This window comes from Podarcis liolepis (assembly GCF_965112155.1).
Source record: "Podarcis liolepis genome assembly, chromosome: 13".
NCBI lineage: Eukaryota > Metazoa > Chordata > Lepidosauria > Squamata > Lacertidae > Podarcis > Podarcis liolepis.
Window position 1 is genome coordinate 55,775,048 of NC_139573.1, and position 18,514 is coordinate 55,793,561.

Below are 18,514 nucleotides of genomic sequence, written 5' to 3' on the forward strand. Positions count from 1 at the left end.
TCATTCCTCCTCACCACTATGAGCTGAATAAAGAGCATGAAATCACTTTGCGACTCTGAGTATATTTCATAAAGTATGAAATATTTTATTTTTAAAAAAAATACTGTACAAAGGACAACTACAGAATGGACATTCAACGTAGCTAAGTTAACCAAAAAATGATGCAGAAAGAAACACCGCTAAAGGAAGTCAAATACAAAATGTGCATTTAAAACAGTATCATTAACAAGAGAATATTATCCCACGCCCGAGACGTCTCAAAAGGGGCGTCCGAAGGAACAAGGAAGTCCCGCCTCCAGTCACTCAACCGGCTGCTCCGCCTCTTCCGGCCTCCACGGCGGTTGCTAAGAAGCGGGCGGGGAGAGAGAGGCGAGAACGTCACAGAGACGCTCTCTGTGACGCAAGGTCTTCGCGACGAGCGAAGCTGGGTGACGCGCTTTCCGGCGCGCCCGCTTCCTCCGCGGCGGCGGCCATGGCGGCTTCGGGTCCGGCGGCCGGGAGGCCTCGGGGGCGGCCGGCGGCGGCGGCCTCGGTGGGGCAGGAGGAGCTGCGGCGGCTGATGCGGGCGAAGCAGCGCGAGGCGGCGGCCGGGAAGAGGAAGAGGGTCGACTCGCCCTTCGCCAGATACCCTTCCTGCGCGGGGGGGGGGTGGCGGGGCGGGGGGGTCTCCTGCTCTGGGCTCCCATAGCAGCGCTGGATGGAGACGGGGGACGAGGGGAGACGGGGGAGGAAGGGGTTCGGAAAGAGCTCTGCAGCCGCCACCCGCTGGTGTTGTCTTTGCTCCCCTCCTCGTTCCCAGAGTGGGACCCAACACGCCTTGCAAATAAAACTAAGATCAGCTAGAAACACAGGAGGGAGACAACAATAATTAAAAAACAGTTAAACATTGAGAGAATTAAGCTAAGTATGAATACAAAATACCTATTGAAACCATGCAGATAATCACAGCAAGAAGCAGCAGCATGGGCCAACCCTTTCATTTAGCAGCAGTCAGTTCCCAAGAAGACCCCCCCCCCAATAAAATCTCAGAACCAGGAGAGGTTCATTATGAAGTCTTTCAGAGAGCTTCAGCCTAAGACATATTTGTTGTTCCATCAGTGATTATGATGTTACCCAGGTTGCCATAACCATTTCTGTGTCACCTTCCCTCTCCCTAACTCGTGGAAACAAGTTGGGCTCAAGACCTGCAACTGTACAGTAGTACATTGACTGGCGGGGGCGGGGAAGGGGAAATATGGGTTTGGTCCTGTCCCTTGTCAACTTCTTACCCTCCATTTTCTCCATCCTCACTGCAGTTCCCAATCTTGTCTGAAAGACTGGCTGCATAGTAGTTTATTTATTTCATTTCTGTCTCACCTTTTTGTCATGGAGTTACATGACCCCCCCCCCCATTTAATCCCCACAACAACCCTATGGGGGGTAGTCTAGGCTGAGAGCAAGTGACAGCCCAAGGTCACCCAGTGAACTTCATTGCCAAATGCAGATTCAAACCTTAGTCTCCTAGTTCCTAGTCTGACACTCTAACCACTACACCACATTGGATTTCGTTTTTGGTATAAATGACCAAAATAAATTCATATTTCTTTAATGTGCCACTGAAACGCTTGTTCTTTGCGGAAGCAGACTAGCACAGCTACCCCTTTGGAAAATAAGCTCTTGCTGTATCTCAGTGTAATTTATATCTCAGTGGTAGCAAAGCAAAAAGTGGCTTTAAAAAAACTAAGTGTACAGGAATCATTGTTATGAAGCCAAGTCTCTTTAATAGCTTCACACATACAAATTTACATTTTACTTCTCACTTTTAAAAGCTATAATATGGCTTAATAATATGTATTTTAGCCAAGTTTATGTTGCATGTTCAAAGCCCACAACTGCAGTTTTGAGAGGTGGGTTATTTTTATATTCATTTCCTTGATTCCAAATTCTACATATAACAGTTTGGGAAACTTAAGCTGCTCTCTCTGCAACATGCCTGTGAAGAGTGAACTGTTGTGGCAAACACATGTGCTTGGGAAGCAACACAAAGAGGTAAGAGACAGTTCTTTTTTAAAAAAAGTAATGTGCTTACAATAATTGTTTTATGTGTTATGTTGCAAAGCTAAGACTAATAGTTCTTTTCTTAATTACCAATCTAGAAATTGAAATGCACTGGCAATGTTAATGTGATTCTGCAGTACAATAATACATGAGATCTGATTATCTTACAAACTAGACATAATAGTGCCCCCCATTTTCCCCCATTTAAAACATTGACTTTTAAAAGGATGATTATAACAAAAATGCAAAATTGCTTCATATGCTAAATAGTCTAATTACATAAAAGTAACAATGTCTGTTGCCCCTTGTTGCAGGCTTTCTTGAATCTTTTTTGCTAATATTGCTAGTATTTTGTGGGAAATGTGCTACTTTGTGAAAAGAACTTAAACTCTTCTATGTTGTAATAATTTATTCCTTGGGAATAAAGTACAGGTGCTCATCTGTTGATTTTAATCCCCACCCCTGCAGAAAGTTGAGCAGTTGAGAAATCTTAAACAATCAGTACCAGGTCCTATTCCTGACACCTCATCTTCTCTAAAGAGGAAAACAATCAACACAGAATCTCCAGAACTGAAGAAAGCCAAAGGTATGGAAATGTTAGGTTGTGCTTACTGACCTGGTCATTTTTCTACAGTTCTTCCCCGTTCCCCAGCTGTCTTGAAATCATTTGTGGATTAAATATTTTCCTTGGATGGTGAATTTTATATAAAATTATATGAAGCTGTTAGGAGCAGTCTGTTGGAGATTTGGGGCACAGTTTGAGTCAGGAGATCTGAACCAGGAGCTGGACACACTGGTGGTCTGCATGAGGACTAATAAACTGAGGCTGACAAGGCAGACAAGTGGCTCCTGCAGCTGAAAACTGGTGGTTTTGCCTCTTCTAGATGCCCTCTCTTTGAAGGGACAGGTACACAGTTAACAGGTGGTGTTGGAACCACATTTGACCATGGATGCACATGTGGTCTCTATGGAGAAGAGTGCTAGTACAATTTGGCCACTGTGACACATGCCTTGGTAACCTCATGTTCTAGAACAGTGGTGCCCAAGCTTTTTTCAAGGAGGGCCAGATTTGATGAAGTGAAGGGCCATGAGGGCCAACTTGTTGTGCTTTTTTTAGGATTGAAATTGTTGAGCTTTTTTTTTTTAGGGTTCAAGTTGTTGAGGGTTTTTTTGAGGATTTTACTCCATAAACTGCTGAAGGGGACGGATTAGGCCCCCGAAACGGACTTTGGACATGTCTGTGATAGAGCCTTTGGCCAACAAGGGAATCAAAGGTGTGCTAAAGGTGGGAAATGAGATTGCAGAGGAGCTGAACGGATTATTTGCATCTGTCTTCAGAGCAGAAGACTTGCAAGTAACATAAAAGTAATAAGGAGAGATGCGAGCCGGGAAGGGCGACGGAAGGGCCCGGCCAGGCGGCGACTCACCTCGCAGGTGGTGCGCCATCCCTTTGGCCCAGGCGAGGCGGCGGCGGCTGCTCGGCGACCTCCTCGCCCGTCTCCTCGTGAGGGAAACGCGGCGTCAGCGTTGGGGCGCCTCCGGCAGAGCAAGGCCACTGGCCTTCGCCTTCCCCTCCGCCTTCCTCCTTTTCGCCGCACCACCTGCTCCTCCGCTGCCTCCCGCTCTCGGCTGGCCCTCCCGGCCTCGGGCTCCGAGGGCGAAGGCGCCCCTCCTCGGCCCCACTCCACCATGCCCATCTGCAGCACGGGCTCCGCCGCCGTGCTCCCGCCAGCCGCCCTGGCCGCTTCGCCCGCCTCCTCCTCGGGCTCGAAGCCTGGGTTGTCCCGGCTCCAGGCCTGCCTCGAGCAAGACGAGAGCGGTGGCGACGGCGAGCAAGACGGAGGAGGAGGAGAAGGAGAAGAAGCGCCGACGACGACTCTGCCGCCGCCGCTACTGCCCGGTGGGTCCTGCAGCCGCCCCAGCTCCAGATGCTCCAGGCCGCCAGGAGGGCAAAGTCCCGCCATGGCCCCCCGCCCCTGGACAAAGGCCACCGCCGCCTCAGAAATTTTCTCTGAGGCCGGCCGTGTAACGGCGCGGGAAGGGAGTGCCTTCGCTTTCTCCACCGCCCGCCTTCCAGCCCCCCATCCCCGCCCAGAGCGCGCCACCTCGCAGGGGGAAGCGGGCAGGCCGGGCTGGCGGCTACACAGGCCACATGACGAGGTCTGGCGGGCTGGATTCGGCCCACAGGCCTTGTGTTTGACACCCGTGTTCTAGAATGTTGTAATGCAGTCTTTGTGACGGTTCTTCTTCCCTTTCAGCTGGTTCCTAGGCTGCTGCTAGTGCAGAATGTCATGGGCCAGGTGGTGAGTGGTGCTCTTTACTGAGCACATGCCATGCCCATACTAATGGGTCTGCACTAACTACCTGTCACCAAACCAATTTTAAGGAGTTGCTATTTACATATAAAGTCTGAAACAATTCCACACCAGCTTACCTGAAAGCCCGGTTAAGGACATTAAATAAAAGAACCCCAGTTAGTCTTGCCATAACTTTATGATTATCACTTTGATGATGCAAAAGGGTTCTTTTTCACTGGGAGCATTAGTGTTACGGAATGCACTCCCATCTGCAATGCTATTTTGCTGGCTTTTGAAAATGATTCTATTACACAGGCATTTTCCCAACCCAAGTCTCCTATTTTAAGAGATGTAATAGGATTGTTTTATTGAATATTTTAATTATGGATATTTATGTATTAATGTTTCTCTACTTTTTTCTAATTGCCTAGAAGCCTACTTTGCCTATACGTTAAATCTAAATGAATTAATAATACAAGTAGTATTTGAGTACCCATAACATGAATGCCAGGCAGATTTGCTAATAATTATAAATTAGTTTTTGATGGGTACTTGCTAGGACAGAGAACAGATTGTGGTAAAATGCTGGAGGTAACCATTCATGGTTTCTAGTCAACTAGATGTGCCCTTGTATATTACACACTGTAGCTGCTGCTATGGTGCAGTGTTTAAAATGTGGGGGGGGGGGCGGTGTTTTGAATAAATGCACCCAAAGGGGGTGAATTTAATCTTGGTTAAAGGTCCTAGCCTTAGAGTGGAAGATTAAAGCTATGTTTAGGTAAACTACAGTTTTATGTGATTGGGAAGGCTACACAAAATTTCTTTTAACTGATTTTATATCTACTGTTTTTTGTATTTTTCCTGTTGCCACATTAATTGCTTTTGTTTCTGATGTTTTTGATCGGTTTTATAATTGTTTTATGGTTCTCTTTTGTAGGCTATCTTGAAAACCTAGATTAATAAAATTATGTTTAATTTTAAAAACACACCTTTACATAAGGAAATTTCAGCTGCTTGCAGTGCCTGTGTTTCTTGGAGTAACTGTCCTATGAATTGTTCTTTTAACACACGGTCACCTGACTGTAACCACTTTAACACTGGTCAAACCTCAGCTCAATTACCTGAAAAAAACCTGTTATACTGATCTATTATTATTTATTAAATTTGTATACCACCATTCATCCACAGGTCTAAAAGAGATGACAGTGCAATGTGGATGGAAGAAGGTGCTGTTTTTCAATAGTTTCAAAGTCCTGACTTGGAGGTGTCACTCTATCCATTTAAGACATATTTTAAGGCTGGATAATGTGGGTTGCTATGTCAGCAAAAAAGTAGCCTCAGGGGGATTCAGTGACATCACAGTCATTGCATCACAATCATTGGCGTCATAAGTTTTTATCGGCTCCTCCACTCAGAGGTAGAGAGTGTGTTGAGAGAGACTTGCCCAGGTTGTCCCCATTGAACTTCATGACTTGAGTGGGGATTTGAACTTGGCTTACCTTAGTCACACGACTGATCCAGAGTTCTTCCTGGGTCACTGCAGCTTGGGTGTGCAGTTCATCTTTGTGTTCTTTTTCTGTTTTAAATGTGACAGAACTCTGATCAAATGTTTTGCAGATTCAAGTGACCATCCACAAACACTCTCTTCTGGGTAAGTTGTGATGGTTGTTATTAGTTCTGTTTTTACATTTTCTTTTTTCATAGTTATTGATATGAACAGGATGTTATATTTGTTATTCATTACCTGAAGTCCTAACTGGTGCTGAGAAATTTGCTTTCAAACAGGGTGGTTTGAATGTTCCCATATGGCAATTGTTCAATTGCAGTGGCTGACAACATTATTTCCATTATACTACAGTTACTTCAGAGAAAATTATCTTATTTCATGGGGAGTCCCAGATGGGGACACCAGATGGAGGTGACCACCATGTGGAAAGCTGTTTGGGAAACAGAGTTAGCATGGGGAATGTCTGTTTAAGGGAGAAAAGTTTTGTTTTTGTTTTTTAAATCACCTTAGGTGTACTTGAAATAATTGTCTTGATTCTGGCTTGTATTATGATGGAATGTTTTTAAGTGTTGTGGAAAGCCAGCCAGATGGGCGGGGCATAAATAATAAAATTATTGTTATTGTTATTATTTCATTTTTTAAGGCTGCCAGCAGATTTTTTTGGGAAAAATGAACAAGCAGAAGCAGAAAAGACCTCTTGCAAAGCTTCAAGTGGTGGCTTATTACTTGGAGACTCTGAAGAGGAGGAGGAGGAAGAGGCAGAAGAGATGGCCAAAGAAACCCAGGACAACAGCAGCAAACCTCCTTTGTCGTCCACAGTGCAGCATACGGCAACACCAGCCCACCCTCAAAAAGTAGACACCACTGCTTTACCATCAGGTAACTCTGGGACTTTCTCTGCTGACTTTACAGTGAAAAAATATAGAGCGTTCCAAGGCCACTCTAGCTGACATGGCACAAATCAGAAGTTTTGCTTAACTTTACCTCTGAAGTTGTGTCATGTCCTCTTTTTTATGGATTCTGAAGTATTGTTGTGCCATATTAGGTAGGCTTATCCGTATATACTGCAGTGCGCTCCACGTGTGTCATACATGCATATTAGATGGCTTCTCATGCCAAACGAAAACCAGCAATCATCTGCTATTGATGGTTGTAGATGTCCAGAATTCTGTTTCCAGGTGTGGCCAGCCAGATGCTTCTGAGGAACTCCAAAATGGCACGGAGGTATTTTCCCCTGCTGTTCATTACTAGCATCTAGTACGCTGAGCCTCTGAGAGTCTCTTATCGTACAACGGCATAGCTAACCAATTCTCATCTTTTTCATTAAAGCACCAAATATATATAATTCAAGGACTAGTACGGGGGTAGGCAACCTAAGACCCGGGGCGGATGCGGCCCAATCGCCTTCTCAATCCGGCCGGCAGACGGTCCAAGAATCTGCATGCTTTTACATGAGTAGAATATGTGCTTTTATTTAAAATGCACCTCTGGGTTATTTGTGGGGCATAGGAACAGTGGACCGGCCCACAGTTGAAAAAGGTTGCTGATCCCTGTACTAATATCTGGTGATTTTTAAATACATGAGTCCCCAAATGGTATTATGAACAAGCAAACAGTTTATTTTAGAACTTAGTGTATGTTATAGCTTTTGTCTACAAGAGGTGTAAATTTGGTGCTTTTCTAAAAAAAGTGCACAGTTGCGACAAATTGAGCTTCAGTGCTACACTATTCAGGATTCAGGATTAGGATAGACCTATCCTAATAAATTTTGTCTAGTCATTTTAAAGTAGTGGTCATCACCAACATGCAGCCCAGTCCTATGCTAGTGTGCTCGGATATGTTTACTGAGTCCAGTGGGACTACTGCTAAGTTAAGTGTGCAGAGTATTTCAATCTAAGCAGGGGTGAATCTTGTAAGTTAATCATTCTGTGAAGTACTTCCTTTTGTTTATACTTATATCAACTTTATCGGTTCATCTCAAGGTTTGAGTGATCTCAGTTTTTCCATCTCTGCTCATCGTTTGTGCAATTAATACACCCATTTTTAGTGACTTTGGCTTTCAAATTGGCATATTACACAGTGATTCTTTTCTCTATTGCAGACTATTCAGACAATAAAACTTTAGCTGCACCTTTAGTCTCCCATTCTGGCTCTATTCAGAAAGCAGAAATACAAGAAAAAGTTGTGGAAAGGTAAGCTAGCCAGTGTAAAGGTTTTCCTTCCTATTTCAATTTGTAATTAAATGTGTTTGGGTTCTCATAATTAATAATCCTCAGTATGCCTAGGATACTGGTACTTTTTAAAAAAGAAGTCACAGTCTGATGAGATAAACCAGTATTTTAACAGTGTTCGTAACTTAAACAATTAAGACCCCATACATAATGGAGCTTTGAGAAAGCAGCGTATTAGGAGAATGGCTTCATGTATTTGTTTCCTTTATCTTTATTGGATCTTGGAGGTTTGGAAAAATTAAACTTACAGTGCCAGTTGATATGGTTAGCTCAAAAGGGGTTCCTTCATTTCTCCTCAACCTCAGGCCAGGGGGTGGGAGCGCTAGTTGGCATTGTGTTGGTCGCTCTGTTCTCGGTGCAGATATCTGATCTGCTGTTTTGAAGGAGTTACAAACTAGTGCAGAATTGGCTCAAGACAAGCCATCACCTTAACATTTCAGGAAAGAAAACACTGCGGAGGCCTTGCCAGAGGGATTTTTTGATGATCCTGAAGTGGATGCAAAGGCAAGTGTGATTTGTTCCGATTTCAGCACATGTCAATTCTTTGAGGAATTAATTCAGCTAGTCAGCTATCAATTACAGAAGCTGAATAAAAGATTTACATAATGATTGAAATGCTTTGTGGTATCCTTCTGTAGACGATTTGATTAACTTGCAGCAGTTTTGGTGTTGCAATTAGCATTGGCTTTCTCTACGTTTGTGTTGAATATTGTCTGACATGAATCAAAAGTAGAGATGGAATGGGCTGGGGGAAAATTGGGGGGAAAACCCTGGTTTTATTTCCAATTTTTCTGGGGGTTTTTCCAGGCCTTCCCATCTCTAATCAAGAGTAATTACTAGCCAGGATGCTGTATTCCACATATGCAGTCAGATTTATCTCTGCTGTTCTTGTAGGTGGTTGACAAATAGTGCAGTGAGACTGTTAATTAGCACACCTGTACATAGCTAGCTGAAATGTGATGTTTATTCTGTGATGCCCTAGATTTTGCAGAATTAATGGATGTGGGGTTGACAAAAGATGTAGCAAAGTTGGGAATAAATGTCCATGTAAAATGAAGATAGACAGTGTATTGGGGCAATGTACAGATCAGCCTTTGCTTCTAAACTCTTAGAATAAATGCATAAAAAAATTCAAAATGCACATCTATAATCCTGCCTTTCTTCCTTTAATTACCATCTTGCCTCCTCCTGCCCCCCTCTCTTTCCAGTAGTCCACACAGATGTGCAGATACAGCTGGAGAGCTTTCTAAGCACCCACTTTGCTTAGTTGCTAAGAGTCCCAGCCACACTTCCTCATCTTCACCAGAAACAGCTAGAATTTTTTTGGTTTGGGAGTAGCCAAAGCAGAGATCATTTCTCTCCAGAAACTTTTCCTTGGGAGACGTTCCTTTAGTATAGCTGAAGGAGCGCCTCCACCACCTTCATTCAGCCTGGACACTGTGAAGTCCTCCAAGGATCTTCTGGTGGTTCCCTCACTGCGAGAAGTGAAGTTACAGGGGGCCTTCTTGGTAGTGGCACCCTCCCTCTGGGATGCCCTCCCATCAGATGTCAAGGAGATAAACAACTACACAACTTTTAGAGGACATCTGAAGGCAGCCCTGTTTAGGGAAGTTTTTAATGTTTGACGTTTTATTATGTTTTTATATTTTGCTGGAAGCCTCCTAGAGTGGCTGGAGAAACCCAGCCAGATGTATAAGTAATAAAATTATTATCATTATTAAGTTTGGTGAGTGTTGGTGGCCTTTTCTCCAGGAACCTTCCTTATCTTTACAGGTTAGGAGATGGGGAAGAGTGTCCTTGAGTAATACTTTATGTTCCTTAGTAATCACATTCAGCCATAGTAGCTGCATTTCAGAAACCTCCTCTAGATTGTACATTGAAGTGACCTGTAAAAAAATTATCTCCAGAGTCATAGGGACTGAAAACCAGGATACCTGTAACAACAACAACTTAATATTTATACCCTGCCCATCTGGCTGGGTTTCCCTAGCCACTCTGGACGGCTCTCAACAGAATTAAAAGCACAATAAACCATCAAACATTAAAAACATCCCTAAACAGGGCTGCCTTCAGATGTCTTCTAAAAGTCAGATAGTTGTTTATTTCCTTGACATGTGTAAACGCTCCGACTACCTACCTGTTTCAAGTAGGTCCATGTGTGTTTAGTATTTTTATATCCAGAAGACACCTTAAAACAAGAAAGGAAAAGCAAGTTTCTATCCCTTTCTGTCTTAATAATTTAAATTGGGGGGGGGGGGGAGTTCTGCTGGTCCCTGTTGGACTGAATGGAAGCTGCCCAAATCAGAGAAGGGGCTTCTGATTCTTTTTTCCTTTTGTTTGTTTGTTTGTTTCCTGTGCCTGTCTGAATGTTCCTGATATTTAACCTCTGGAAGACGTTAGAAGTTTAGCTTAGAAAGAGTTCTGGTGCCTGGTTACCAATATTGTTGTGGTTTGCATATGCTAATTGTTGCTGCCTGTCTTTGAATTTGCCTCTGAGGTTGAAGAAGCACATGCTTTTGAAATAGACCTTGATATAATTTCTTACTGATCAAGCATTAACTGAATTCTTTTAAACTTTTATTGTCCAATATGTAACAAATTAAAAAAGGCAGACCATAGTACATAAGGGGGGGTGTTACTACATCTAAAACATTCACAAAGAGCAAAAGCAATGAAGAGCAAAAGTTAATGAAGTGTATATTCTTATGGTAAGTTACTTTGAAATGATTTACGTATTGTTATATTGTAGCATAATTAATCATTCAGAATCACAGCACACAACTTGCTTTTACATGGATGAAATGTGTCTCACTTCTGGAGGGGGAAACAAATGCACAAAACAGAGCTATAAGCATGGTCTTACAAATAATTCCAATGAAAGTTGATTTCCCCCAATTACTTTATTTAGCCTGAAGTATATTTAGCTGACATTGGTATGGCAAGCTATCTGGCTTGTTGCAGCTTTCAGAAGGATGAGTCTTGCTATAAGTGCCAACCCAGAGATCCACTCTTTACCTGTTAAACCAATAGGAAACAGGAGGCAGCTATAGCTTCTCACACTCCCCCCCACCATATTTTTGTCTGCCCCTTTGCCTTCCTCCTCATACTGTGCAGCAACTCTCTCTTAACCATCCTTGTGTTGAAGGAGGGGGGCAGATATAAGGTACGAGGGGGAAATGAACAGAAGAAGCTGGGCCTGAGATTTGGGTCTCTGGCATGCCCAATAAGGGTAAAGAGGCTGTCTGGCCAGTTGCTGTGTCCTTGCTCCTGAGTTATGCATGTGATCATGTATAGACCAACACCTGTTAGTTGTAGTAGTGGCTAAATGTGAATCGAGAAGCCTACAGCCATGATCTTGGTGGGTGGTCTTAGATAGGGCTGGGCGATACCTGGTTTTCAACTTCATGATATATCATTAGCTAAACATTGCAATATGCTGATATATCACAATGTCTGAAATAAGGATGGAGCTATGTGGAGGCATTGGCTGGCTGCATGGTTTCCCCCCACATTGTGATTTTTGCATAGCGCACGCACTTCATGATTTGCAATATATTGCCAGGTCAGAAATTATGAAACCAGTATCATGGTATGGACTTCAAACCAGTTTTGGACAGTATATCAATATATTGCTTAGTCTTAGTCTTAGATAAGCTGCTCCCTCTCTTCCTCTCTCTCTCTCTCTCTCTCTCTCTCTCAGCCCCCTAATATTACCTGGGTAATATTAACCTTGCTTTCAGGAAGATGTGCATGAGATGCTTTGGGACACAATATAGTGTAGTAGTGATATGATAACTCATAATGTACTGCTGCTGAATTTTGAAGGACCATATGTCCCATAGCAGTGTAATTTTTTTGTCTTTTGTTAACTTTTTTTGGTAAGATCCAAAACATGTGTAACAAGGACAGACATTTTATGGTACCCAAGCTAGGAGCCAAGCAGGTAGGGAAGTATTGCTGAATCCATTGATGCTAGAATATTCTGTGGTGCCAGAATGCTAATGACTCTTATTCTAAATATCAAGGAGTTAGGGGGCTAAGTAGATAGCATATAGTAGATAACAAATGTGTGTTCATTCTTAGTAGCTCACATATTGCTTTCATCTGCTCTCTTTGATGTCTCTTAGTGTGTTTAAGTTGACAATGCATTGCAGTGCAAACTGGTAGCACACGATCTGAAATGAGGATTCTCTCTCTGTGTGTCTCTCTCTCTCTCTCTCTGAATATAGCTTCAAGTTGTCTGGATAAATTGTTTGCTTCGGAAAAACCAGCAACTTAGCAACCAAGTTCTCCTTGTTTGCAGCATGAAGTAGAAGTAGAACCAATAATGAGAAATAGGAATACAGCCTTCCACAAATTGCTCATCTTTCTCATTTCATAGGTGAGGAAGGTTGATGCTCCAAAGGATCAGATGGACAAAGAATGGGATGAATTCCAGAAGGCTATGCGACAAGTCAACACTGTAAGTTGATGCCTCCTGTTTTGAATTGCTTGCACATGCAGAACTAGAACTTGGCAGAGTGACATTCCACTGCATTTGCTGACTGTTTTAATATCGGTTAAAATCATTTTATAAGCTAGCTGTGGTCCGAGTATCCCCGCTTCAAACAGTGAAGTGAAGAAACTTTAGTAACAGATAACACTGCACCAAAAATTGTGATGAAGTTTGCTTTTTAAAAATTTGATCAGCATATCCTATCTAGCAGGAATGCAGGATGTATATTTTGTCAGGCCAGATGGCCTGATACTGTCACCATTCACTTTCATTTTTTCAGGTCTGGTGCACTTGATGTTTTAAGTCTGTATACTTTATACATATACTCTATATATGCAATAATTATCTGGCTCTGGATTGGATTGAACATTCCTCCCATGTGGCTTCATTTTTACTGCAAGATTTGCCTCACCACATCCGCTGTTGACTAGATCTGTGGTTCTCACATTCTGCTTTTAAAAACCAATCCCTTTGAAGGTGATCACTCAGCAACTTCACTTGTGCCTGTGAACTTTGCTTTCAAACTCTGGTGTTGCAGAAAGTTTTCCATGAATGAATTGTTGGGAGAAGACTGTTGTAGAGCAGCCATCCTATTCTGAAATGCACTCGGTGCTATAAACACAGTAGATGTTCATACAAGATCAGCAGTGGACACATTTTGTGAACATGAGTGGTGCACAAGGGCTCTTCTTGGTTACATGTTGGCCACTGGCTGCACAGCATCTCCAAGACACTCAACTTTGAGAAAGTATATGCTGAAAGAAATAACAGGTTAAAATATATTTTGGAAATCAGAGATTGTTAACAGAATTCTTAAACACGAGTTTCATCATCAGTGCTCATCTACTAAAGCACCAAGATCTTCTTTGCTTGGGTTTGTCACTTTCAAAACGTATTGTGGTGGGTCAGAGCAAGCTGGCTTTCTCTTAACTTGTAGTTAAGATAATAGGAGCAAGCCATATTCTCCCTTTTACCTGCTGCCATAAGCAGGTTAAGACCACATTCCTTCTTAATCCAGGGTTTTAATTTGCTTAAATTCAGGTTAAGTGGAGAGCATAGCCAGTTTTGGAGAATCTGTTGCCAGGAGGAAGCATAATCCTGTAGCTTGCTCCTAGTTTTCTCACTGCAGTAAAGAGAAGGCAAAGCTTACTTTTACATCAATACAGTTTTGTTACGGAAAATAATACCCACCTTTTCTGAGTTAGATTTCAGAAGCTATAGTAGCTGAAGAAGATGAGGAAGGGCGACTCGACCGTCAGATTGGAGAAATAGATGAGCAGATGTAAGTAAATTAAAACCTGATTTCAAAAAGCTTAATGTAAACGCACTGCTTGAAATTAAATACAACAAAATTCTGCAACTTTTATATAACACACACAACTCTGTGCTTACTGTTGTGTTTTTGCTAGTCAAGGGGTAAGGAGAAGAGATTCTCTGGGAACTGAATTCTGCAGCTACTATCACATTCCACAGCTGTGGGCTTCCTTGTACCTGCTACATCTCCCCATCCTCTCACTCACATGGCTAGATAGAATCAAGTGATGAAATTTGGAGGAAGGCCCTAAAGTTCATAGACATGCAAAGTGTCAAAAGTTCTCCTAGACTTTTTAAACTGTTCCATTTCTGTACAAGAGCACGTTAGATCCACAATTAAGAATTGCATGGCTTAGGACATTTGCCAGTTCCACAGCTTTGGAATGGTTAGCCCCGTGCAGGATTCTTAACAGCCAACTTCCATACAGGATTCTTAAAGCCAACTTCCATACTTACTTTTGGGTCCAGCTCTTCTCATATCTGACTCTAACCGAAAGTAGATGAGGTTCTAGAGCCAGAGTGGCTAACCTGTGGCCCTCTACATTTTATTCGTCCCTAACTCCCAGCAGCCCCAGCCACCATGGTCAATGTTCAGAGAAGATAGGAGTTCTGCAACAGCTCAAGGATCACAGGTTGACCACCACCCAGACTCCTGTTGTCTCCTTTCCATGCCTTGCCCCTTGTATCCTGTTGTCCACAGCTAAAACACGTCCTTAAGCACAATGATACAGTAAGCTCACCCTAATATTATAAAATATCTGGAGGGACCAAGGAACTTTTTTGTATTGGCGTGGCTTCACTTTGGGTGTAGGCTTTGCTGCACAATGTAAGACTCCGCTCCTTCCTTAGCTGGTGACTCCCAAGTGGAAGCAGGAACATGGAAACTGGTGGAGGGGACTGTTTGAGGTCTCTTGAGACTTGTTGATTAATGAATCACTTCCTTTTTTCTTTTGTAGCCAAATAACTTTACATGTGTGTTTTAAGTTTAGAGTATCCTTAACTTTTTTATTGTCAGCTCTGGAAATGTAACTGGCTTTGGCTGTCAAGCTGACACTTTTGTACCATAAAAGTTTTCAAAATAAATTTAGTGAAAGTTGCTGGTTCCTGTTCCTTCAGTGCTTCATTAATCTGTGTCTAGCCTTTTGCCAATGTAGAAAATGTATTAAATTGCTTTCTGTTCTTGACTCAGAAGTGCAGAACTATTGTTCATTTGTAGGTTAAAAAAAATAAAAGATTAAAAACAGAGATGCAAAATATAGTGGAATAAAAGTATTTTCCAAAAATCAATAGTTTTCAAATTGTTCCAGAAAACCTTGGAAGTCTATATAAAATTCTTTAGTGAACCAATCAGGCGCTTTTCCTTCCATTTGCTGTCCAAGAAAGGAAGATTGTCTGGTTGCATTCTAAGCATTTATGCAGTCTGCTTGGTGACAGAGGTGTTCCACAGGCCAGCCCAGTATTCTGCATGACATGAGCGGCTTGCACAGTGCTCAGGGCTTTGGTGCAAGATACCCAGGAGTTCACTGGAAGAAAGGTCAATGTGGCAAGTGTTCCCTGAAGGAAAGCCATCTGAAAACCACCTCCTAAATAGCAGACAGTGGCCCCAGTGCAAGTAGAACTTGCTAGGCTTACCCTTTGCGCCCCAAAAGGACAAGTAAAAATAAGTTGGAAAAGTCTGAACTCATTCAGTGATAGCAGCTTAGGTTTTGGACAAAGTACCATAGGCTTGAATTGACTGAGTTAATGTTCATGTTGTGTCTGAGAAACTGCTATGTTCTTTCCAAAGATATGAAGACTGTGAACTTAAGCAGCAGAAGAGGGCAAATTATTATTTTTAATTGTACCCTAGTGAATGTTTCCGCCGTGTTGAACAACTGCGTGACCGCCAGGAAGTACTGAAGGATAAACTGAAGGAAGCCATGAGACTAAGAGCTGCACAGGTTGAGGACGGCGAGACTGGCAGTGATGACGAAGGAGAACTGCATGACCTCCTCTCTCAGGACTGGAGGGCAAAAGGAACATCGTTGTAGCTGCTAGGAGCCAATCTCCTGATGGGTGGGATTTTGGTCTTCTAACACACTTAGGATAAAATATTTATTTAAAGAATCCTGCAGGTATTGAAATGTGTAAAAATATGTTTATAGGGTTAAGAATAGAAAAAGCCATTGTAAAGAGTTGTATATTGTAAAAACTTTTTTTTTTAAATGTAATTGTAGCTTTCCTATTAAGATCTACAGAAAATGTTTTATTTGCTCTATGAATCCAGTGTAGCTTCTGTTGTGTCACCTGTGCTGTTTTAATACCAATTAAAAGTGTTAGGGTCTAGGGAACACATAGGGGAGTGTGAGCCCAAGCAGTTGGAGCATGCTGCAGGGCAAAGCAGGGCTTTGTCTTGGGGAACCACAGCCAGGGCTACACAGGGCTTGGTGCCGGATCCAGGGACTCTCACCTCCATGCCTTCTCCCAATATGTCTTTGAAATACGCCTTGGATTCAAAGGTGGTTTTCCATTTGGCAGGGGGCGGGAGCTCCTGTTTGAGAAAATAAGTCTAAAGCCTGTACACAGTACATCTTTTATTGTAAGATTCCTAACTATTTAGTTACTTGTAGATGCTAGTTAACCTGTATGATCCTAGAAAAACTTCCTTGCTGCCTTGGACTTACTGTCTTTTTCTAGTATAGTTTAGAAAATACTTAGACAGCCCTGAATGATGGCTACTGGGTTAAACAGAACAAGATAAATTTTGCCCTGTGTGCTTTGCACAATATGTGTTCGAGTACGTACAACCATGAGTAGACATTTCACTTTAATTATCCAACCCCCCCCCCCTCAGTTCACACACCGGTAACTGGCATTTTTAGGCTGTTTGGGCTCTATGCCACTGAAACCTTTTCTCAGGAGCAATGTAATGCAACCCGATCTGAAATAGCAAATACATGATTTTTTTCTAATTAATGATGCTGCCATAAATCAAGTAAAATGTTGTTTGGAATAGATATTCCAATAAAATACTTTATCTGAAGGAGTTGTGTTTTTTTACTGTGGTATAAGCGCTGCTGTCAGTTTCAGCAGTTGGCCCTAACCTATAAGAATTGTGTTTGGATATTGCCTAGTAATATTTCCTGAAGTCAAACATTAGTAGTATGGATGTCAACAGTAAGGAAAGGCCTATTAATCCATCAGTTATGTCCTGGACACCTGTATTTTTAAAGGGATTGTTCATCATCCAAAGAGCTACCTGGGTTTATCTAAGGGATTTGTTTCAGCCCAGTGGCATTCTTTGTGTCTTTTCTTTCAATAACACTTCTGCTACCACTGTCATATTAAATTGTTTCTTGACACCCCTCAGCTCCACAAGTAGTTTTAATGTGGCACAGCAGCCTGATTTTTGTGAAATGTACCTGAATCATAGAATCATAGAGTTGGAAGAGACCACAAGGGCCATCGAGTCCAACCCCCTGCCAAGCAGGAAACACCATCAGAGCACTCCTGACATATGGTTGTCAAGCCTCTGCTTAAAGACCTCCAAAGCAGGAGACTCCACCACACTCCTGGGCAGCAAATTCCACTGTCAAACAGCTCTTACTGTCAGGAAGTTCTTCCTAATGTTTAGGTGGAATCTTCTTTCTTGTAGTTTGGATCCATTGCTCCGTGTCCGCTTCTCTGGAGCAGCAGAAAACAACTTTTCTCCCTCCTCTATGGGACATCCTTTTCTATATTTGAACATGGCTATCATATCACCCCTTAACCTCCTCTTCTCCAGGCTAAACATGCCCAGCTCCCTTAGCCGTTCCTCATAAGGCATCGTTTCCAGGCCTTTGACCATTTTGGTTGCCCTCCTCTGGACACGTTCCAGATTGTCAGTGTCCTTCTTGAATTGTGGTGCCCAGAACTGGACACAGTACTCCAGGTGAGGTCTGACCAGAGCAGAATACAGTGGCACTATTACTTCCCTTGATCTAGATGCTATACTCCTATTGAGTATTGTGCTCCTATTGTGCTCATGGACATGCCATGCTGGACATGGATTCTCTCCAGAACCTCCCACAGACCCGGCAAGCTTTTGCAAACATAATAATATCCTATTCAAAATACTATTGGTATGTAGAAAACCATTTCCACATGGATGATACCTGTGGTTTTTTCATTAAGCCACTCACTCAACATGTTGGCTGAAAGTTCCCCTTAAGCAGATTATTGTGCAATACTCTTTAAGATGCCATATTAGGTTGCAATGCTTTCCCCCAATAAGCACCAGGCCTAATTGCAATTATGTCAAACTTTTAATTGTTAATGCAAAACAAGCCATAGGTCTGAACTCATTGGTGACAAGTCACAAAAATAGTATTTGATCAACATCTTCGTTACAAAGTTAAAAATCACAACAGCTATTTGTATGCACAAAGCTAAGATGTGGTTTTTAAAGTCAGGAAAACCTTTATTTATAAAAAACAGCTTATTTAGTTTATCAAGTCTATACTTAATATATAGTGGTTTAAAACATCAACAGCCCATGCTTTGTACAGACTGGCCAGAGCATGAACATCTACAGAAATTTTTAAAAATAATAATCATCTGTTACTGTTCCTTGCTGAGCCTCAAGATTATTAAACCAGAATAGCAATGAAAGCAA

General features: G+C 42.4%; 2 protein-coding genes across 24 annotated transcripts in view; one reads left to right on the plus strand and one right to left on the minus strand.

The window, feature by feature from the left end:
- Positions 1–440: 440 nt before the first annotated feature.
- Positions 441–16,903, plus strand: ZNF830 (zinc finger protein 830). The gene is made up of 10 exons (XM_083473310.1): positions 441–624; positions 1,929–2,028; positions 2,506–2,623; positions 5,952–5,985; positions 6,485–6,720; positions 7,943–8,033; positions 8,513–8,576; positions 12,454–12,534; positions 13,773–13,849; positions 15,731–16,903. The coding sequence occupies exons 1-10, from the start codon at positions 473–475 to the stop codon at positions 15,909–15,911; spliced, it is 1,134 nt and encodes a 377-aa protein (XP_083329436.1). The 5' UTR covers positions 441–472; the 3' UTR covers positions 15,912–16,903.
- Positions 9,965–18,514, minus strand: part of LOC310692376 (poly(rC)-binding protein 3-like) — a 256,230-nt gene continuing 247,680 nt past the window's right edge. For 21 of the 23 annotated variants that reach the window (XM_083473283.1, XM_083473292.1, XM_083473279.1 and 18 more), the window contains one exon: positions 18,146–18,514. This exon is cut by the window's right edge. Coding sequence is in view for 2 of the 23 variants with exons in the window: in XM_083473289.1 (XP_083329415.1) it covers positions 13,262–13,322 (61 nt within the window). In the remaining 21 variants the exon portion in view is untranslated. Of the gene's footprint in view, positions 13,323–18,145 lie in introns of those variants that run through there. The other 2 variants (XM_083473289.1, XM_083473288.1) reach the window with 1 other exon arrangement.